This window comes from Amblyraja radiata, chromosome 1 (genome assembly GCF_010909765.2).
Source record: "Amblyraja radiata isolate CabotCenter1 chromosome 1, sAmbRad1.1.pri, whole genome shotgun sequence".
Lineage (NCBI taxonomy): Eukaryota > Metazoa > Chordata > Chondrichthyes > Rajiformes > Rajidae > Amblyraja > Amblyraja radiata.
The window spans coordinates 32746991-32771275 of NC_045956.1; the positions used below are offsets into that span (position 1 = coordinate 32746991).

The following is a 24285-nucleotide window of genomic DNA, read 5'->3' on the forward strand; positions in this document are numbered from 1 at the left end:
GGTAAGTGTGTCTGTTTAGTGTTCAGCCATGAGCGAATGGTGGTGCGGGCTCGATGGACCTGGTGGTCTACTCTCGCGCCTACTTTCTATGTTTCTATGTTTCTAAAGTTAGCATGGATTTACAAAAGGTAAATCATGTCTGACGAATCTTATAGAATTTTTCGAGGATGTAACTAGTAGCGTGGATAGGGGAGAACCAGTGGATGTGGTGTATCTGGACTTCCAGAAGGCTTTCGACAAGGTCCCACATAAGAGATTAGTTTACAAACTTAAAGCACACGGCATTGGGGGTTCAGTATTGATGTGGATAGAGAACTGGTTGGCAAACAGGAAGCAAAGAGTAGGAGTAAACGGGTCCTTTTCACAATGGCAGGCAGTGACTAGTGGGGTACCGCAAGGCTCAGTGCTGGGACCCCAGCTATTTACAATATATATTAATGATCTGGATGAGGGAATTGAAGGCAATATCTCCAAGTTTGCGGATGACACGAAGCTGGGGGGCAGTGTTAGCTGTGAGGAGGATGCTAGGAGACTGCAAGGTGACTTGGATAGGCTGGGTGAGTGGGCAAATGTTTGGCAGATGCAGTATAATGTGGATAAATGTGAGGTTATCCATTTTGGTGGCAAAAACAGGAAAGCAGACTATTATCTAAATGGTGGCCGACTAGGAAAAGGGGAGATGCAGCGAGACCTGGGTGTCATGGTACACCAGTCATTGAAAGTGGGCATGCAGGTGCAGCAGGCAGTGAAGAAAGCGAATGGTATGTTAGCTTTCATAGCAAAAGGATTTGAGTATAGGAGCAGGGAGGTTCTACTGCAGTTGTACAGGGTGTTGGTGAGACCACACCTGGAGTATTGCGTACAGTTTTGGTCTCCAAATCTGAGGAAGGACATTATTGCCATGGAGGGAGTGCAGAGAAGGTTCACCAGACTGATTCCTGGGATGTCAGGACTGTCTTATGAAGAAAGACTGGATAGGCTTGGTTTATACTCTCTAGAATTTAGGAGATTGAGAGGGGATCTTATAGAAACTTACAAAATTCTTAAGGGGTTAGACAGGCTAGATGCAGGAAGATTGCTCCCGATGTTGGGGAAGTCCAGGACAAGGGGTCACAGCTTAAGGATAAGGGGGAAATCCTTTAAAACCGAGATGAGAAGAACTTTTTTCACACAGAGAGTGGTGAATCTATGGAACTCCCTGCCACAGAGGGTAGTCGAGGCCAGTTCATTGGCTATATTTAAGAGGGAGTTAGATGTGGCCCTTGTGGCTAAGGGGATCAGAGGGTATGGAGAGAAGGCAGGTACGGGATACTGAGTTGGATGATCAGCCATGATCATATTGAATGGCGGTGCAGGCTCGAAGGGCCGAATGGCCTACTCCTGCACCTAATTTCTATGTTTCTATGTTTCTAAGACCTATTCCACAGGCAAAACCTGAAGGACGAAGCATAAACTGTTGGACCAATTAGGCTAACGACGAGTAAGGATTCATAGTTTAGGGGAAAACGCACCCCACGGCTTCATTGGCAGGAAGCGGTTCGCTGAAGCTGGCAGCAGCATTAAAGCTGACCAGAGTTACTCTACAATGGCGAAAGATACATTCTCGCTACAAGCATGGGGAATGGTCTTTATGTCTTCCTCCATTTTGCTTAATGAGTCGGGTCTTGAAATAAAGTCATCAAGAGCCCGCTTTAGGTTCCAGCTGTGGAATTAACATAGAAACATAGAAATTAGGTGCAGGAGTAGGCCATTCGGCCCTTCGAGCCTGCACCGCCATTCAATATGATCATGGCTGATCATCCAACTCAGTATCCCGTACCTGCCTTCTCTCCATACCCTCTGATCCCCTTAGCCACAAGGGCCACATCTAACTCCCTCTTAAATATAGCCAATGAACTGGCCTCAACTACCCTCTGTGGCAGGGAGTTCCAGAGATTCACCACTCTGTGTGAAAAAAGTTCTTCTCATCTCGGTTTTAAAGGATTTCCCCCTTATCCTTAAGCTGTGACCCCTTGTCCTGGACTTCCCCAACATCGGGAGCAATCTTCCTGCATCTAGCCTGTCCAACCCCTTAAGAATTTTGTAAGTTTCTATAAGATCCCCTCTCAATCTCCTAAATTCTAGAGAGTATAAACCAAGTCTATCCAGTCTTTCTTCATAAGACAGTCCTGACATCCCAGGAATCAGTCTGGTGAACCTTCTCTGCACTCCCTCTGTGGCAATAATGTCCTTCCTCAGATTTGGAGACCAAAACTGTACGCAATACTCCAGGTGTGGTCTCACCAAGACTCTGTACAACTGCAGTAGAACCTCCCTGCTCCTATACTCAAATCCTTTTGCTATGAAAGCTAACATACCATTCGCTTTCTTCACTGCCTGCTGCACCTGCATGCCCACTTTCAATGACTGGTGTACCATGACACCCAGTTCTCGCTGCATCTCCCCTTTTCCTAGTCGGCCACCATTTAGATAATAGTCTGCTTTCCTGTTTTTGCCACCAAAATGGATAACCTCACATTTATCCACATTATACTGCATCTGCCATACATTTGCCCACTCACCCAGCCTATCCAAGTCACCTTGCAGTCTCCTAGCATCCTCCTCACAGCTAACACTGCCCCCCAGCTTAGTGTCATCCGCAAACTTGGAGATATTGCCTTCAATTCCCTCATCCAGATCATTAATATATATTGTAAATAGCTGGGGTCCCAGCACTGAGCCTTGCGGTACCCCACTAGTCACTGCCTGCCATTGTGAAAAGGACCCGTTTACTCCTACTCTTTGCTTCCTGTTTGCCAGCCAGTTCTCTATCCACATCAATACTGAACCCCCAATGCCGTGTGCTTTAAGTTTGTAAACTAATCTCTTATGTGGGACCTTGTCGAAAGCCTTCTGGAAGTCCAGATACATCACATCCACTGGTTCTCCCCTATCCACGCTACTAGTTACATCCTCGAAAAATTCTATAAGATTCGTCAGACATGATTTACCTTTTGTAAATCCATGCTGACTTTGTCCAATGATTTCACCACTTTCCAAATGTGCTGCTATCCCATCTTTAATAACTGACTCTAGCAGTTTCCCCACTACCGATGTTAGACTAACTGGTCTGTAATTCCCCGTTTTCTCTCTCCCTCCCTTCTTAAAAAGTGGGGTTACGTTTGCTACCCGCCAATCCTCAGGAACTGCTCCAGAATCTAAAGAGTTTTGAAAGATTATTACTAATGCCTCCACTATTTCTGGAGCTACTTCCTTAAGTACTCTGGGATGCAGCCTATCTGGCCCTGGGGATTTATCGGCCTTTAATCCATTTAATTTACCCAACACCACTTCCCGGCTAACCTGGATTTCACTCAATTTCTCCAACTCCTTTGACCCGCGGTCCCCTGCTATTTCTTGCAGATTATTTATGTCTTCCTTAGTGAAGACGGAACCAAAGTAGTTATTCAATTGGTCCGCCATATCCTTGTTCCCCATGAGCAACTCACCTGTTTCTGACTGCAAGGGACCTACATTTGTTTTAACTAATCTCTTTCTTTTCACATATCTATAAAAACTTTTGCAGTCAGTTTTTATGTTCCCTGCCAGTTTTCTTTCATAATCTATTTTTCCTTTCCTAATTAAGCCCTTTGTCCTCCTCTGCTGGTCTCTGAATTTCTCCCAGTCCTCCGGTATGCTGCTTTTTCTGGCTAATTTGTACGCATCATCCTTCGCTTTGATACTATCCCTGATTTCCCTTGTTATCCACGGATGCACTACCTTCCCTGATTTATTCTTTTGCCAAACTGGGATGAACAATTTTTGTAGTTCATCCATGCAGTCTTTAAATGTCTTCCATTGCATATCCACCGTCAACCCTTTTAGAATTAATTGCCAGTCAATCTTGGCCAATTCACGTCTCATACCCTCAAAGTTACCTTTCTTTAAGTTCAGAACCATTGTTTCTGAATTAACAATGTCACTCTCCATCCTAATGAAGAACTCAACCATATTATGGTCACTCTTGCCCAAGGGGGCACGTACAACAAGACTGCTAACTAACCCTTCCTCATTACTCAATACCCAGTCTAAAATAGCCTGCTCTCTCGTTGGTTCCTCCACATGTTGATTTAGATAACTATCCCGCATACATTCCAAAAAATCCTCTTCCTCAGCACCCCTGCCAATTTGATTCACCCAATCTATATGTAGATTGAAGTCACCCATTATAACGGTTTTGCCTTTGTCGCACGCATTTCTAATTTCCTGTTTGATACCATCTCCAACTTCACTACTACTGTTAGGTGACCTGTACACAACACCCACCAGCGTTTTCTGCCCCTTAGTGTTTCGCAGCTCTACCCATACCGATTCCACATCCTGCAAACTAATGTCCTTCCTTTCCATTGCGTTAATCTCCTCTCTAATCAGCAACGCTACCCCACCTCCTTTTCCTTTCTCTCTATCCCTCCTGAATATTGAATATCCCTGGATGTTCAGCTCCCAGCCTTGGTCACCCTGGAGCCATGTCTCCGTGATCCCAACTATATCATAGTCATTAATAGCTATCTGCACATTCAACTCATCCACCTTATTACGAATGCTCCTTGCATTGAGACATAAAGCCTTCAGGCTTGTTTTTACAACACTTTTACCCCTTATACAATTTTGTTGAAAAGTGGCCCTTTCTGATTTTTGTCTTGGTTTTGTCTGCCTGCCACTTTTACTTTTCACCTTGCTACCTATTGCTTCTACCCTCATTTTACACCCCTCTGTCTCTACGCTCACACATTTAAGAAACCCTTTCCCTTTAACTCCATCCTCCACTAGCCCATTCGACACCCCACCCCCCTTATTCAGTTTAAAACCACCCGTGTAGCAGTGGCAAACCTGCCTGCCAGAATGCTGGTCCCACACCTGTTAAGATGCAATCCGTCCCTTTTGTACAGTTCCCCCTTACCCCAAAACAGATCCCAGTGATCTAAGAATCTAAATCCCTGCCCCGTGCACCAGTTCCTCAGCCACACGTTCAGGTCCCGTATCTCCCTGTTCCTGCTCTCGCCAGCACGAGGAACTGGAAGCAAACCGGAGATAACAACCCTGGAGGTCCTGCTTTTCAGCATTTCTCCGAGCTCTCTAAAGTCACGCTGCAGAATATTCATCCCCTTCTTTCCGACATCGTTTGTGCCGACATGCACTACCACTTCCGGATGTTCACCTTCGCCCTTGAGGATTTTCTGCACTCTGTCCGTGACATCCTGGATCCTGGCACCAGGAAGGCAGCACACCATCCTCGCATCCCGTCTGTTGCCGCAGAAACCCCTGTCCGTACCTCTCACAATGGAGTCTCCCACTACAATGGCGTTGCCTGCCTTAGGCCTTTTTGGTTTTGGCTCAACAGCCCTATTCGCATCACAAGCCAGTCCACCGCCCAGTGTAAACACCTCTTCTGTCCCGACAGTTTCTAAGTGGGTGAACCTGTTCACAAGAGGTACAACACCCGGGTACGTTGGCATTCCATGCTTCCCTCCCGTTCTCACTGTCTCCCACCTTCTCTCTTCCAGTACCTTAGGTGGAATTGGCCTATGCAGTTTGATTCCTGATTTGTCGGGAATAATAATAATGCAACCTTATATGGTTATTTTAAAAGTAACTTGCTGGTTCAGCCTGTGGCTCGGGAAATCAGCCGTTGCATGATAAAATCAATTTATGTTCTACAGATTCTCAATAGACTGCTTACGGCTGGGGTTGTCACACCTAATTTTGTATGTATTCACTGTGCTGGAATGATATCAAAAAGCAGTACTTTGTTGATTCAGGAGATGGGAAGCGTTTGTTTAATGCTCATGTTACATTTAAAATGGTACAGATTCTGAGCTATTGCAGTTCATTTAAATGGTCTTTGACAATATTGAGTTGTAGGGTCATTAACTGTGCCAAGGTGCTTTCCATCAGACTTACTGCAGCTAATGAGGGCCACGTTGTTGGGTTCACCTTGGATATCGAGTTAGTAAAGGATATCTGTTACACAGGTTTCCCAGGACAAGTACAATGCAGTCTGGGAGGTTGACATTGTGTTAACACTATTTCACCAGGGGGTTCCAGCTACATTCTTAGCTTTGATCAGTAGGTAGTTATCCTCCTGGCGCTGGTCACTCGCTACATTATTGTGACAGGAGAGAATGATTACATCTGCAAAAATATGCATAGTATTTTATGCTATTATTAATTTAGGCAGAGCAGTAGGGGTGTCAGGTCTCAAAATACTTCAAGACATACCCAGGGACCTATCGTTATGTGGGGACACACATATACAACAATATGTCAAGGTCACCAAGAGCCTTTGAGACTCTGAGCTAACTATGATTGTTAGTTACAAAGACGTTATAAGAACCTATCTGCTCAGATCTTGCCAGGTGTTAAAACGGAGTTGAGTTTGCAGGAGTAGATACTGATCCGGTTCTCACTCCACAAGGGCTGCTATAAGAGCAGCAGCAAGGGTTAATTACGTTCTGCTGGACCACATCCTAACGGCTGTAGCGTGGTCAAACGAACACATTTTCAAACATGTTATAATAACCCGTTGCCAGACCAGGGGTATTTCTCAATTTATTTTATGTTCTGTTATAGATTCCATCCGGATGAGATGTGACTATTGTTATTGATTATTTAACAGCATCAGCATGTTTAAATCTATGTCATGACTGTATGCATTATGAATGTTTTCCCTCATTTGTCAATGGGGCAGTTGTGGTTGTGTAGACTTGTTTCTCACTGCATCAAATCACAGAGCTTTGAAATATTCACGTAGTCACTCACGTGACTCCGAAGTAAAATAGTAAGATTAAACGAGAACTTACCAGTTTGAAGTTTTATTTTTATTTTATGAGGAGTTACGATGAGGGATTACGTGCCCTCCGCTCCCAGCCCTCATTAAGATCATCTGGTAGTTCTAGTCTTCTTTCATCTTACTATCATACTTCAGTCACTATTATCTGTGATTTCACACCGCTGCTTTGAAGATTGACGCACGTGCGGCGGAACGAAGCTTCTTCACGTAATCCCTCATCGTAACTCCTCATAAAATAAAGATCAAACTTCAAACTGGTAAGTTCTCGTTAAATCATACTATTTTGTCTCATTCAGGAAATAAAGGCAGATAAAACTCATGTGAAATAACCAAGGATCCTATAGATTTTTGCACAAATCAGAGTTTAGATTTAACAGCAAGCTTCCCTGAAAATGTGTGACAAGAATTTGCAGTGTTAAAAATTAACAAGTGGGACTCAACTGAAGATATGAAATAAACCCAAGGCTTGTCAAAGAGCTTCAAAACAAAATACTTCAAAGCTGCAATATATCCCGCACGTTCATAAATAAACTAATTTCAACTCCACAATGTCAAAGCCGCCACAGCCAGACATAAAAACAGCTTTTTTTACCACGAGCAGTAGCTCTACTCAACAGCCAAAAATCTGTAGCCTTCTTTTGCTCTGGTATTTTATTTTTTTCTTCGCATGTTTAAATTATGATGTTTTATTTTTAATTGCCTACTGTATATCGCGTTGTTATCCTTGCGAGCATAGTATCAAGGCAAATTCCTTTTATGTATACATACTTGGCTAATAAATTTATTCAATTCAATTCAAAAAGTGTTGAGATCTGGAATAAATTGTGAAATTGTGATGAAGGTAGATTCAATAGTAACTTTCAAAAGGGAATAGGATCTCCCTTTTGAAACGGATAGGTAGAGATACCAATGTAGTAGAACAAAACCACAGCTCTTTCAGTCATCACAGGAACAAAGAGATCTTTTTAATTCCGCAATTGTACATAGTTGGTGCCAATTCTGTGCTTATGTCAGATGCCTGAAAAAGTGCCTTTGACAGCTGCTAACTTCACCCTCATTTATCTAACAGATTATTTGTACCAAATTACAGATTTTCTAAATCCAGCCTTGCTAACTTTCGCAAAACCTGTCTTTTTACAAATGTACCTGTTGTTGCTCGTCTACAGCAGCTTAGATGTGTTCTATCCATCACAATTATCCTTGGATATCTAAAGATTCCTCGTATTGGAAAGAACTGCAGATGCTGGTTTAAATCAAAGGTAGACACAAAATGCTGGAGTAACTCAGCGGGACAGGCAGCATCTCTGGAGAGGAATGGGTGACATTTCCGTCTGAAAAGGGTCTCGACCCGAATCGTCACCCATTCCTTCTATCAAGAGATGCTGCCTATCCCGCTGAGTTACTCCAGGATATTGTGTCTGCCGAAAGTGCCTCGGCCCAACGAATCCGCACAGACTACCCGTACACTAATTCTATCCTACACACTAGGGATAATTTACAGAAGTCAATTAACCTACAAACATGCACGTCTTTGAAATATGAGGGGAAACCTGAGCACCCAGAGAAAACCCACGCAGTCACATGGAGAACTTGCAAACTCAGTACAGAAAGCACCAGTAGTCAGGGTCAAACAAATTGTTTTAATCAATATACTATAACATCATAAAAAAAACATTTGAACAAATAAATTGATAGGAAATGTTTAGAGCAAAATGGGGCAAATGCAGGCACATGGGACTAGTGTAAATAGGGCATCTTGGTTGACTTGGGAGAGTTGGGCCGAATGGCCAGTTTCCGTGCTATACGACTCAATTACGTTATACAAGACGACAAGCATCCAGCAGGAGAATCTCATGCTAAAGCAACAGAAAAGGTCTCTGCTTTAGCGAAGAATGACTGGCCAAAAATAGATCAGTACTAGATTCATGAACATCTTGTGAGCTTCACAGTGAAGACACAAGACCATTCACAGGCCTCAATGCCACATTCAGTATAATGGTGAACATTTGCCAGTATGCAACATTTGTAGACGACACGACAGTTGGTGGTATTGTGGATAGCAGAGAAAGGTGTCTAAGAAGACAGCAGGACATAGATCACAAAGAATATTGAATGGAGAGTTGACAGCTGGAATTCAATCTCAACACGCATGAGATAATGTATTTTGTGAAGTCAAACAAGGGTAGGACAGAGTAAATTGTAGAACGCTGAGATATGTCGATAAACAGAAGTACCTTGGGGTTCAAGTCTGCGATTCCCTGGAAGTAGCTACACAGGTAGGTGAGTAGTGAAAGCAGCATAGGCATGCTTGCCTTCATAGGTTTGGCCCTAGAATATAGAAGTTGAGATGCTATGTTGCAACTTTACATGGCACAAGGTAAACTTCACATGGGAGTATTATGTGCAGTTATGGTTGCCACACCATAGGAAGAACAGGATTGTGCTGTAGAGAATGCTGAGGAGATGCACCAACATGTTGCTTGGATTGGAGGACATGAGACAGGGAGAGTTTGGATAAGCTGGGTTTGTTTGCTCTGGAGCAAAGAAAGTCATGGAGTGACCTGATAGAGGTATATAAAATTATGGCACAAATAGGATGGATAGTAGGAATCTTAACTGCATTGTGGGCCTAAGAAAAAACAAGCATAGATTTAAGGTGAGATTTTTAAAGGGAATGCGAGCAGTGTTTTTTTTTTTAGAGTAGTTGATATTTGGAACTTGGCACCAGAGTTGATGGTGGATTCAGATACAAGACATTTAGACAGGCCCTTAAACAGGCAAAGCAGAAAAGGACAATGCAGGCAAACGGGATTAGTATAGACGGGTAAAAGTCTGCAGAGGTGTGTAGGCCAAAGGGTTTGTTTTTTTTTATGTCTGACTGTGACTCGGACTCACTGGTATAACAGAAGTTGATCCTTCTCAGAGTTGAATAAACCGATATAATTTATAATCAAAACAAAAAGTGAATAAAGTATATAAAATAGCAACCCCACAAAAATAAACGTTTGGGCATCAAATAGAAACTGGGCAAAAATAAGATTTTTTAAAAAAGACTTACAGATGCACAGAACAACCATGAAGATTGCGTAGGTCACCAGCTCCCGCAGCACGCTCTGCAGATATCTTTCCCTATTGACAGTCTGTTCACCAGTCAGCCGGGTTCCCCAGAAAGCTTAAGGAAGAACAAATACAGTAAGACTTGAACAGGCAACAGTATTAGCATTATTTAATAATTAAAACAATTAAAAATACAAGTTAGTGTAAGCTTATGAACAGATAAAATCAAAACAACTATCGACCACAACAAACTTTAAAAGCAGATATAAACAATTCGCATAGAACAAGACTTAAAACATTTTTGACCGGTTGGTCTGATATCAAAACTGTGAAGTAATGTAAGCCATTCAATGTACAAGGCCCAGCCAGTGAAAATTCTTCTCCCTTTGTAACCCACCGTGCACCACATATGCCAGAGAGCACAGTAACTAACTGCCAGGTGTTGGAAACTAATACAACTGTTATACCATCATGTAACATGGAGTCCATTTCAACCATCAAGACCTGTTACATGGTGCAGCAGTAGAGTGCGTGTGTTGCCATTAACTCCCCTACATTCAACCACTCATACGAAAGGGGAATTTTACCATGACAATTATCCATTCATTAGACTGTTTGAGAAAATAGATGCACCCAAAAGAAACCCACACAATCACAGGGAAAACGTACAAACTCCACACAGACATGCCAGGGAAGGGCCATGAAAGGTCCAGGTTGATGGAGCTGCAAGGTAGTTTCTACCAAAGATCTTATAGTGATCTTATCCGCTATAGGATCTTTGCTTTCTACCAGATGCATCACTCTGCAACCTGTGTCCATACCTTTAATTTCATCCTTCCGCGCCCACAGGCTGAGGGAGGCGCCCCCGGGCACAAAGGCTGAAAGCCAGGAGAGGAGAAAACAACTGGTTATCCGGAGCGAGGCGATGGCTGCAACAGGCCTTTATGGCCAGCTGCAACTTGGACTGTGAAAATGGCACCAATTCCTGGCAACTCTTACATATGGACTCAGCGGGCTGTTTCTATGCATTCAGTACTTGATTGGGTATTGTCCTTATGTGTGGCAATAATCTTACTGATCTGCATGCAAAAATTATTTTCACTGCACTTTGGTAGACATGATAATAAAGAACCATTGAACCATTCAAAATATTTGGGAGAGCTGGATGGAAGTAATGCCACATACCACTCATTTCCAATTAGCCACCCCAGAAGTGTCAACTTGACGTGGACTGATTATTTGCTGTATTTCCTATGTTACAGTAACTGCACTTCCAAAGTATTTCATTACTTTATTCAGGAATGTCACTTCAGAAACACTGGTTTTGCTTTTGTCTAACCAGCGAGTAATTTCTGACAAAATGTATCTCATAAAATAGTAAGATTAAACAAGAACTTACCAGTTTGAAGTTTGATCTGTATTTTATGAGGAGTTACGATGAGGGATTACGTGAAGACTTCACGCATGCGCGGCATACTTCAAAGCAGCGGTGTGGAATCACAGATAGACAGTTATTGAAGTAAACATAGTAAAGAAAAGGAGACATCAGTTTATCAGTTTGACCCATATTATTGAGGGTGGGAGCGGAGGGCACGTAATCCCTCATTGTAACTCCTCATAAAATACAGATCAAACTTCAAACTGGTAAGTTCTCGTTTAATCTTACTATTTTACTTCGGAGTCACGTGAGTGACTACGTGAAGACTTCAAAGCTCTGTGATTTCAAACCGTGTAACAGGTATTACTTCACGCACTGCCGAAGTCCTTGAGGGAGGAAGTGTGTTATCGTAATCAACCAATGAATCTGTTTGTAGAAAAAACACAACGGTATTTTTTAACAATAACAACAAAGAAATTAAATTGCTCCCCTGGGCTTAAATTAAATATTTGCAGTCTGTAAAATCTTTTCTGCAAATAAAACAGGTTTTGCCAACGGCTTATTATAACATTTCTGAATGGTCTTTCCCCCCACCATCCTGCTGTAGTCAGGATGTGGTCTATAGGCACGTCCATTCTTTTAGCCGTCGACGTGGATGCTGCCCTGGTGGAATGAGATTTGTACATGTTAGTGTTTATCCCAGCAGCTTTTATTACGCAATGATTTGGCTCGTCACCCGACCATAAGGTTTTTTATGACTGACCCACAAGGCTTTTCATCTCCCTCGAATATTTTTGGTTGTGTCTATGTAGGATAGTAGGTGGGTCATGGCACATAACCGTGGTTCTGGCGGGTAAGCCCGGAATTCCACGACTGGATTAGGTGTACCTGGTTTGCTCTGTTTGATCAGTCCCTGGATAACGACCGAGACCTGGTCTGGAGCTGTGAGCATGCTGTCCAGTCGCAATAGGTGTAGTGACTGGACCCTCTGTGCAGATACAAGTGCCATCAACATGAGTGTTTTGAGCATAGATTGTTCCAGGTTGAAGGATCTGGCTGGTGGCCATCCCCTGAGGTATGTCAGGACCACACTGACATCCCATATATGGGTGTACCTTGGTCTAGGGGGTTTAGAGTTGTAAATACCCTTCATTAGTTTGACCACCAGCGGGTGGGACCCCATGGCCTGTTGTCCTGGAGCTGGTTTTAAATAGACAGGCAGGGCACTTCTAGCTGTGTTGATGGCTCTGTAGCTGAGTCCTTCATCGTGGTGAAGGTTCGCCAGGAATTCCAGTACGTTGGTAACTGTAGCGGTTGAGTAGATGGTCCCTGTATCCAAGCAGTACTTCTCCCATTTCTTGATGCTGGACAAGTGCTGTTTTTAGTGGATGTTCGGAGGGATGCTGACATGGTGTCGACGGTTTGTTCTGATAATCCCAGTCCCAGAAGTGGTTTGTGCAGAATCTGCAACCCAGGAGTTTGATTTTTTCATGGCCCGGGTGGCTTGTGCCCGACACTGGGTGTTAATAACTCTGGGTCACGGGGGAATACCATCGGAGTTTCAACAACCATGTCATGGAGTATTGGGAACCATCGGGCCAGTCGGGTACTATCAAAATACCTGAAGCAGAGTCCATTTGTATTGTGCGTAGTCCCCAGGCAGAAGGGAGGAAATGCATAGAAGAAGAATTTCCCCAATCCAGCGCGAACGCATCTACCGCTGCTGCCTCAGGGTCTGGTTCCCAAGCGACATACATAGGTACCTGGTGATTTAGCCTTGATGCAAATAAATCGATATCTGGCGTGCCATATTGCTTGATAACTTTTGCAAATTTATTGGGGTTTAACATCCATTCGATGTTGTCATTAAATTTACGTGACCTGGTGTCTGCCACTGTCTTTAGCTTACCTGGCAGGTAAGTTGCTGATAGCCAAATATGTCTTTCGACACACCATTGCCAAATTGTGTTGACCAACTTGTCACATGATACCGATTTTATGCCGCCCATATGGTTAATGTAGGCCACCACCGTAGTATTATCTATTTGTAACCGTACATGCAAGTGATGCATATTTGTGCATATGCTTTTAAACCATAAAAGTCACCCAACATCTCTAGATAATTAATGCCCAGTGTAAATGGTAATGATGACTCTGGGTTAGTCCATCTACTACTTGTGCTGGATATAGAGTTAGTTGCTCCCCAGCCTTGAGCACTGGCATCTGTTTGGATAACTAACGTAGGGTTAGTGATGATAATAGGGCTGAAACTATGCCAAAGTTTTTTGCCCACCACTGTAGTTCTGATATTGCTTCAGTGGGTAACTTTATGACACGATCATAATGACCTGTATGTCGTTTTGGTGCCTGTACCGTTGCTCTTTGTAAGTTTTGACAGTGCAAAGGTCCGAATCATTAAATTGTTGCATGATTGTGCCAATTCAACTGTTTTGTCTCTTGGCAATGTTACAGTCACGTAGACTGAATTAATTATGAAGCCGAAGTAGTCCATGATTGTGGATGGCTTCAACTTAGATTTATCTGGATGTAAGACAATCCCAGGGTTTCGAATGACTGTTTGGTAGCTGATACAGCTAACATATTCAATTCCATGGTCTTGCCTATTATTTAAGATATCATCAAGATATGCCATGACAATATGTTTTTGTCTTCTGAATATTGCCAGAGCTGGTTTTAGTATCCTGGTGAATAATCTTGGGCTGATGTGAATCCATTGGGTAACGCTTTAAACTGCCATAGCTGCCCCATCCAGGTAAATTTCAGGTATCTGCGATGATCCTTGTGAATGGTACTAAATAGTAAACATCTTTAAGATCAATGCTTGCCATGAAGTATCCTTTGGAAATTAGTTGTTTGGCAGTAACAACCGTTTCCATTTTGAAATGTATATACTTAACAAACATATTTAGTGAAGTTAAGTCAATGATGATGCGACATCCACCATCTTTTTTGGGTTTAGTGACGAATATTTGATACGAATTCCAAGGGTTCATGTTTTCCCATGATACCCTTTGTAATTAGTCTCACCAGTTCAGCTTGTCCCTCTCGTTTCTTTAACGGAGAGGGAAAATACCCTCTGGGGTGAATGTTGAACTGGTGGCAATTTTTCTAGTATGAATTGTATTTTGTATCCACTAATGCCATTGAGTATATACTGATCACTCGTGATAGACTCCCGTGCTTCTTAAAACAGGTGTAATCTCCCCCCTGTTAGTATTAAGCCCCTATTTTCTATATGCTGGTAGGAACCAGACCCACCAGACTCCATGGTTATGGGTATTGTTCTGTTTCTTGCCGGTCCAACGAGTCTTGCACGTCGTCTGACGTGGCGGTGATGTTGGGGGGTGGCGCATTTTCCATGGGGTCCGCTCTGGGCCCTGGTCTAAAGAAGACTTCCGGGGATAGAATGCGGACCCCGAGCTTTACACCAGTCCCATCTGGCAGACGTCGACTGATGGACGCGATGGGGTGCTGCTGCTTAGGAATTATTGTTTTTGGTTTTCGAAAGTTTTTTAAAAGCCTCTTCCATCCTTCATATGCTTTGTGAGGTTTTTGCCAAAGAGCAGTGGGTCTGGCTCAGTGGCTGGGGTATGCACAACCCCGCAAATTTAGGATTTTATGGCAGGTTTTATGATTTGTTTACGAAGGTTGTGGTCATCTCCGTATTTGTACACGGAACGAGCAAACGATGTGATGGCTGACGTCAGGAGCCTGAGGATCCGCTGCAGTTTTTCTAAGGCCTTATTGACCACCTCTCCTGTAGGGGCCTGTTGGAGAGGTGGTTAATGCTGGCCGCTGGGGTTGCCACGTAGCGGTCCACCACACCTAGCAGCTCTTCCTGTTCCTGCACCCCTTGCATACTCCCGAGATCTTCAGCCATCGTCCCCTCTTCTTGACCAGCCCAGTCCTGGTCACCAAAGCTACCCTCGGGTAAGGAGGAAGCAATGGGCAGTGCACAAGGCACTGTGGAGGGAGTGCCTGAACTCCCCCTGCGAGAGCGCCCCTCACGAAGCGCGTCTCGCTGGAGCTCCTGCTCCAGGAGCCGCTCCATGCGGCTGTCTCTCCCCCGGGCGGGTGGAGAGACGTCCCCGTCCGACAAGTCGGAAGCCACCGGCCGGACGCCTCTTCCGTGGCTTTACTTCCAGCCCGCTGCTCAGGCGCTAGCGGGCCGGGCTCGGCACGGCGTCGGGGGATAGCGGAGCGCCGGGTAAGCGGTCCTACCGCCTTGTTGCTGCCCCTCCCAGACGGAACGCTCCTCCGTGGAGTCGAGCGGGGGACAGGTTTGTCCAAGAGCCTTTCTTCTCTGCCTGAAAGCAGAAGGCTCCCTGTGAAAGAAAACCCGACCTCAGAGCTTACCTGACGGTCCGTTCTTTCACCTGTAGCGGGAGCGCCCGACTCCCGATGCGGCCGCTGTTGCACTGCTGAACGTAATGCGTGCTGAGCGGGCTCTTCACGTAGTCACTCACGTGACTCCGAAGTAAAATTGCATGTTTATTTCTCTTCACACCTCTCCAATGCCCAAAACATTTCACTAATGTTGGTAATGACCCCAGATGAACAAAGTGTTAAAATAACACTGAATCACTAGGCAGGCAAGTGTCTTGTCCAAGGCAGCCTCTCTAACAATGCAGCAATCTCTCAGTTTAATGCCGCACTCAGATCGGAGATCAAAATCTATTACCCAGAATCAAACTGCAATACACATATCCAAGTAGGCAAACCAGCGCTAGAGTTGCTGCCTTACAGCGCCAGAGTCCCGGGTTCAATCCTGACTACAGGTGCTGTCTGTACGGAGTTTGGACTTTCTCCCTGTGACCTCGTGGGTTTTCTCCAGGTGCTCCGGTTTCCTCCCGCATCCCAAAGACGTGCAGGTTTGAAGGTTATTGGCTTCTGTAAGTTGTCTACACACTGGGGACAATTTGCGGAGGCTACTTAACCTACAAACCTGCATGTCTGGCATGTGTGTGGAGACTGGAGCACCCAGAGGAAGTCCATCTGGTCACTGGGAGAACATGCAAGCTGGTCACAGGTAGAACATGCAAGCTCTGCACAGGATCAAAACCGGGCCTCTGACGCTGTGAGGCAGCAGCTCTACCACCTGCGCAACTCTGCTGCCCACTGGTTACGCAAGATTCAGGTTGTGCAAGATTTTCTGTAAGTGCTGCTGGTTGAGAAGGTCAAGAGTAGCTGCAGTAAAAATGGACTAATACAACGATATCCAAGCACTACATTAAAACTCACCATTGGACAATGACTCGATTTCAATTGGATATTTATTCCAGCATTATGACAGGGAATAAAAGAATGAGATCCAGACTGGCGTATAGATGCTCCCCGATTTACAATGCTTCGACTTACGATATTGCGACTTTACGATGGTGCAAACGCTGGGCAACAGCAGTGAGTCGCAGCTCAATTTCGGTCACGTGATCACATTGCATTAAATGCGTTTTCGACTTACGATATTTTCGATTTACAATGGGTTTATCGGACGTAACCCCATCGTAGGTCAAGGAGCAGCTGTATTGGTCTTATAGTGATCCTGAAAACAAACAGCAAGAAACAAATCCGTATAAAATGCCCTAAGTTATCTTTATAAAACTCCCTCTGTGCAGAGCCTGTGTTCCCAGACTCAATGTAGACGGAGAATTTAATCAAGTGATTTTATTTCTGATAATGTTTTTCTTATATAATTTTTCGAGGATGTAACTAGTAGCGTGGATAGGGGAGAACCAGTGGATGTGGTGTATCTGGACTTCCAGAAGGCTTTCGACAAGGTCCCACATAAGAGATTAGTATACAAACTTAAAACACACGGCATTGGGGGTTCAGTATTGATGTGGATAGAGAACTGGCTGGCAAACAGGAAGCAAAGAGTAGGAGTAAACGGGTCCTTTTCACAATGGCAGGCAGTGACTAGTGGGGTACCGCAAGGCTCAGTGCTGGGACCCCAGCTATTTACAATATATATTAATGATCTGGATGAGGGAATTTAAGGCAATATCTCCAAGTTTGCGGATGACACTAAGCTGGGGGGCAGTGTTAGCTGTGAGGAGGATGCTAGGAGACTGCAAGGTGACTTGGATAGGCTGGGTGAGTGGGCAAATGTTTGGCAGATGCAGTATAATGTGGATAAATGTGAGGTTATCCATTTTGGTGGCAAAAACAGGAAAGTAGACCATTATCTAAATGGTGGCCGACTAGGAAAAGGGGAGATGCAGCGAGACCTGGGTGTCATGGTACACCAGTCATTGAAAGTAGGCATGCAGGTGCAGCAGGCAGTGAAGAAAGCGAATGGTATGTTAGCTTTCATAGCAAAAGGATTTGAGTATAGGAGCAGGGAGGTTCTACTGCAGTTGTACAGGGTCTTGGTGAGACCACACCTGGAGTATTGCGTACAGTTTTGGTCTCCAAATCTGAGGAAGGACATTATTGCCATAGAGGGAGTGCAGAGAAGGTTCACCAGACTGATTCCTGGGATGTCAGGACTGTCTTATGAAGAAAGACTGGATAGACTTGGTTTATACTCTCTAGAATTTAGGAGATTGAGAGGGGATCTTATAGAAACTTATAAAATTCTTAAGAGGTTGGACAGGCTAGATGCAGGAAGATTGCTCCCGATGTTGGGGAAGTCCAGGACAAGGGGTCACAGCTTAAGGATAAGGGGGAAATCCTTTAAAACCGAGATGAGAAGAACTTTTTTCACACAGAGTGGTGAATCTCTGGTACTCTCTGCCACAGAGGGTAGTCGAGGCCAGTTCATTGGCTATATTTAAGAGGGAGTTAGATGTGGCCCTTGTGGCTAAGGGTATCAGAGGGTATGGAGAGAAGGCAGGTACGGGATACTGAGTTGGATGATCAGCCATGATCATATTGAATGGCGGTGCAGGCTCGAAGGGCCGAATGGCCTACTCCTGCACCTAATTTCTATGTTTCTATGTTTCTATGTCCCTTCTGTCTAGAATAGAACTAGTGTATGGGGATCGTGGTCGGTATGGACTCGGTGGGCCGAAGGGCCTGCTTCCATTCTGTATCTCTAAACTAAACTAAGTAATCCATTCTTACTGCACTGTGCAGAGGTCCTGAGGACATCTTTGCAGCAAGCTCCCTAAAAAAGTTCCTGTTTGACCGTAGAGCATCAAAAATCTCTTCTGCACTGTTAATGAAAGGTTTATCCAGAAAATATCTAAAGAAAATAGTTTTTTAGCATTTGAGCCAATGTCACATTATAAAATGGATTAACCAGTCATTAACTCACTGCCATTTGCAACGGTACTGGGCATAAAGATGATCTACATAACAAGAGCCATTGTAGCTCAAAGTATTCCATAGCCTTTGAAGTGCCCTGGGTCTGAGAAACAATGTCAATATAATGAAGTATTCTCTTTTAATTTAATAAGAGGCTTGGCATAACGCTCACATTTCACGAGTCATTGTTTAGTTTAGAACTTCTAAAGTTTTCTCTTCATAACATCATACAGCAGCTTTATATAAAAATCCATCTTGATTTTAAAAGGTTACTTAGAGCACAGAGTAAATCACTATTCAAGCTTAAAACACCCAAAGTGCTGTAGTAGCTCAGCGGGTCAGGCAGCATCTCTGGAGAACGCAGATAGGTGACATTTCGGGTTGGATCCTTTCTTCAGACTGATGGTCTGAAGAACGGTCCTGACCTGAAGTGTCACCTATCCATGTTCTCCAGAGATTCTGCCTTACCTGCCAAGTTGCTCCAGCACTGTTCATTCAGCATTAAACGTCTATACTGAATCATTCCACAGATTTGACCATACAGCAACTCAAACTTTCTAACAAATAAAAGACATACTTTTAGGAAGGAGATGCGGAGGAATTTCAGAGGGTGATGAATGTGGCAAAAAATGATAAGGAATAGTCAAAAGAAGATAACGTGCTGATGTGCATAGAACAGTACAGGAGACACAAGGAACTGCAATTGCTGGTTTACAAAACAGACCAAGAGTAACTCAGCAGGTGGGGTAGATTTCTGGAGAACATGATCGGCAAGGTTTCAGGTCAGGACCCTTCCTCAGACTGACATGGGCAGGACAAACGGTGGCACAGCAATAGAGTTGCTGCCTTACAGCAAAATGCAGCGCTGGAGACCGTGGTTCGATTCCAACTACGGGTGCTGTCTGCACGGAGTTTGTACATTCTCCCCATTATCTGCACTGGTTTTCTCCGAGATCTTTGGTTTCCTACCACACTCCAAAGACGTACAGGTTTGGAGATTAATCGGCTTGATAAATGTAAAAATTGTCCAGTATAAAATTGTCCAACTTCCAGTATAGTCCCTGGTGGACTCTTCAGAAGGTATAAGGTACAAAGCAAATAATAGGTGGAGGGAGGAACTGCAGATGCTGGTTTAAACCAAAGACAGACACAAACGGCTGCAGTAACTCAGCGGGACAGGCAGCATCTCTGGAGAAAAGGAATAGGTGAAGAAGTGGACACAAAAAGCTGGAGTAACTCAGCGGGACAGGCAGCATCTCTGGAGAGAAGGAATGAGTGACTTTTCGGGTCGAGATCCTTCTTCAGACTGATGTCAGGGGAGTGGGCCGTACAGAAATAAAATCTAGGTGAAGAAGTGTCGCGACCTGAAACGTCACATTCCTTTTCTCCAGAATTAAAGGACGTTCTTTTAGGAAGAAAATTAGGAGAAATGTCTTTAGTCAGAGGGTGGTGAATCTGTGGAATTATTTGCCACAGAAGGCTGTGGAGGCAGTCAGTGGATATTTTTAAGGCAGACAAAGATAGATTCTTGATTAGTATAGGTGTCAGAGGTTATGGGGAGAAGGTAGGGGAATGGGGTTAGGAGGGAGAGATAGATCAGCCATGATTGAATGGCGGAGTAGACTTGATAGGCCGAATGGCGTAATTCTACTCCTATCACTTATGACCTTTTGTGTCTAAATTATAGGAGGATACAGTTGAGGGAGTCAGATGGTGAGTGGAAAAGACAGGTCATCTTTCAAAAGGTTTGTAGAAGGTTGTGAATTGTGAAGCTCAAGGAAGTAATGCAGATGGAAGGGGGGGGGGGGGGGGGGGGGGAAGAGAAATAGGTGCGAGTCCAGGTGAAGCAAGGGGAAGATTGGAGCAAAAGAAAGGGGGGGGGGGTGGGGGGGGCGAGAAGGGGAATTTACGCAGTTACCTAATATTGGAGAATTCAATGTTCATACCATTTGGCTGCAAGCTATACAAGCAGAATACAGAGTGCTGTTCTTCCAGTTTGTGTGTGGCCTCACTCTGGCAATAGTCAATAGAGTCAAGCATGGGAAATCATAAACTTCATTTGTTTTCTTGAAAAGGTGAACGCAGGATGGTAGACATCTATATGGACCTTCACTAGGCTTTTGACAAGGTCCTTCATGACAGGCTGGTTTTGAAGGTTAGATTACATGGGATCCAAAGCGAGCTAGACAATTACCTAAAAAAATAACCTTGTGATAGAAGGGGGACGGTAGAGGTGGAGGAATCGTTTTTTTCCTGACAGTAGGCCTCAGTAGGCCTATGACGATTTGTGTGTTGCAGGGATCTGTGCTAGGTCCCATTGTCTGAGATCCATGGTAACCATTTGGATGGGAAGGTAGATTGGCATGATTAGGAAGTTTGTTGATGACATTAGAATTAGTGATGTGGTGGACATAGAAGCATAGAAAATAGGTTTGGCCCTGTGAGCTAGCACCGCCATTCAATATGATCATGGCTGATCATCCAAAATCAGTACCCCCAGCTTTTTTCCCCATATCCCTCAATTCCCTTAGCCCTAAAAATGTCCCAAAAATATAATGTGGCCCTCATGCTGAAAGGTTTTGAAGCCCCTGATCTATATCAATGATTTGGATGAGAACATACATGGCAAGATTAGCAGATGATACACAAATTGGTGCTTTTGATGATACACAGATGGGTGATTCAGCAGGATCTTGATCAATTGGCCAGGTTGGCTGAGGAATGGCTGAGGGAATTTAATTCAGAGAAATGTGAGGTGTTACAAAGATGTTTTTGGCACTATGGGAAGTCTAACGTAGGCAGGACCTACACAATGAATGGAGAGTATTGTAGAGAAGAGGGATCTAGGAGCACAGGTGCACGATTCCTTGAAGGTGGAGTCACAGTTGGTAAAAATACATTTGGCACATTGGCCTTCATCAGTCAGAGTTTTGAGTATAGAAGTTGGGAGATCATGTTGCAGAGGTCATGTTAAAACATTGGTGAGGCCACATTTAGAGTATTGTGTTCAGTTCTGGGCCCCATGCTATAGGAAAGATATTGTCAAGCTGGAAAGAGTACAGAGAATGTTGCCATGACCAGAGGCTCTGAGGGGTGGAAGAGGTTGAGTAGGCTGGGACTCTATTCCTTAGAGGCTGGAGGATGAGGGGTGATCTTATAGAGGTATATAAAATCCTGAGAGGAATAGATCAGGTAGATGCAGTCTCTTGCCCACAGTAGGCGAATCGAGGACCAGAGGATATTGGTTTAAGGTGAAAGGGAAAAGGTTAAATAGGAATTGGAGGGGTAACTTTTTAACACAAAGGGCGGTGGGTGTATGGGACAAACTGCCAGAGGAGATCGTTGAGGCAGGGACTATCCCAACCTTTAAGAACCGATTAGACAGGTACATGGATAGTGTGTAGAAAGACACTGAAGATGCTGGTTTAAACCAAACATAGACACACAAAGCTGGAGTAACTCAACAGAACAGGCAGCATCTCTGGAGAAAAGGAATTCGGGACCCTTTTTCAGGCCTGATCTTTGGTCTATTTTAGGTACATGGAAAGGACAGGTTTAGAGAGATATGTACCAAATGCGGTACATATGTACCTATATGTACGATATGTACCTATGTTTAGAAAGATATGTACCAAATGCGGGCAGGTGGGACTAGTGCAACTGGGACATGTTGGCCGGTGTTGGGCCAAAGTTTCCACGCTGTATCACTCTGACTCCAAAGATTCCATCTGGCCTCCAGTTTTTTTAGTCTATCTTAGGTACTAACCAAGGCAAGGTATAGACAATATGTGCAGGAGTAGGCCATTTGGCCCTTCGAGCCAGCACCGCCATTCACTGTGATCATGGCTGATCATCTGCAATCAGTACCCAGTTCCTGCCTTCTCCCCATATCCCTTGACTCTGCTATCTTTAAGAGCTCTATCTATCTCTCTCTTGAAATTGTATTCTTGTATTGTATTGTATTGTATTCAAATTTATTGTCATTGTCTCAATTAGAGACAACGAAATTAATTATCCTTACAGGCAGTATCATAAAAATAAATCATCCAGAGATTCAGCCTCCACTGCCTTCTGAGGCAGAGAATTCCACAGATTCACAACTCTGGGTGAAAGCGTTTTTCCTCACCTCCGTTCTATATGGCCTACCCCTTATGGCCCCTGGTTCTGGACTCTCCCAACATTGGGAACATGTTTGCTGCCTCTAGCGTGTCCAATCCCTTGATAATCTTATATGTCTCAATAAGATTCCCTCTCATCCTTCTAAATTCCAGTGTACACAAACCCAGTCGCTCCATTCTATCAACATATGACAGTCCCGCCATCCGGTGAATTAACTTTGTGAACCTACACTGCACTCCCTCAAAAGCAAGAATGTCCTTCCTCAAATTTGGAGACCAAAACAGCACACAATACTCCAGGTGTGGTCTCACTAGGGCCCTGTAATAATAATAAGGGTCATGTGGATCAAGGGTCAACGGCTGATGTGGATCTGAGGGACCGTGAGGGTTGGTAGGGGGAGAGGAGGTCAGTGAGATATGGGGGGGCCAGATGGTGGAGGGCTTTGTAGGTGAGGACCAGGATTTTGTAGGTGATCCGGTGGGAGATGGGAAGCCAGTGAAGTTGTTTGAGGACTGGAGTGATGTGATGCCAGGATTTGGTGTGGGTGATGAGTCGGGCGGCTGCGTTCTGGACCAGTTGGAGTCGGTTGATGTAGGTGGAGCTGATGCAACTGCAGAAGGACCTCTTTGCTCCAATACTCAACTCTTCTTGTTATGAAGGCCAACATGACATTAGCTATCTTCACTGCCTGCTGTATCTGCATGCTTACTTTCAGTGACTGATGAACAAGGACCCCTAGATCCCGTACTTCCCCTTTTCCCAGCTTGACAACATTCAGATAATATATGAAATATAATTGTCAGTTCTGAAGACACAGTTGGAATATTGCGTGCGTTGCGTGCGGTTCTAATCGCCGAGCCACAGGAAAGGGGGCAGAAGAGATTCACCAGGATGTGAATTGGGACTTGGACCGATTCATAAGGTGAGGTTGGATAGGCTGGGATTTCTTTTCCTTGAGGCATAGGAGGCTGAGGGGTGAGCTAAATTAAGTGTTTACAAAATCATAAGGGGAATGTATAATGTGAACATGCAGTCTCTTCCCCAGGATAAAGGATTCTAAAACTAAAGGGCATAGGCTTAAGATGAGAGCGGAGAGATTTAAGAGGGACCTCAGGGAAACTTGTTCACTCAAAAGATGACCCTTATTTGCAATGAGCTGCCAGAGGAAGATATGGAACCAGATACAACTACAACTTATAAAAGATATTTGGACTGACATTGGCATGGCAAGGATTTAGAGCATCATGGCCAAGCTCTGGAAAATGTTTAGTTTATTGTCATGTGTACTGTGAAAAGTGTTTTTGTTGCATGTCACCAGAAAGACTATACATTTAGACTATTCAAATAACCTAAACAATCCGTTGAAATTCTGGAAAACCATTAAATCAATAACTGGAAATAAAAATGTAATTGAGCTACCTCCATGCATTGTCAAAGACTCTACCCAAATTTATGAAAAGGCTGACATGCTTGGTTGTTTTAATGAGCATTTCATTGCCTCTGGTTCACTTTTCAACTCTCAAAACACAGCTCAAGGCTCCTCTGCTTGCTCTGATAGTAGTTGTTTTTTTGAGGGACAAGCCTTTACTTTTGACGCTGTTACACTTTCAGAGGTGCATAAGGCCCTGAGATG

The 24285-nt window shown here is 44.1% G+C and overlaps 1 protein-coding gene across 1 annotated transcript in view; it reads right to left on the minus strand.

Moving 5' to 3' along the window:
• Positions 1-24285, minus strand: part of pkd2 (polycystin 2, transient receptor potential cation channel) — an 83083-nt gene that overhangs the window by 55886 nt on the left and 2912 nt on the right. The window contains exon 2 of the mRNA XM_033020164.1: positions 9888-10001. Coding sequence (XP_032876055.1) covers positions 9888-10001 — 114 coding nt within the window. The remainder of the gene's footprint in view (positions 1-9887; positions 10002-24285) is intronic.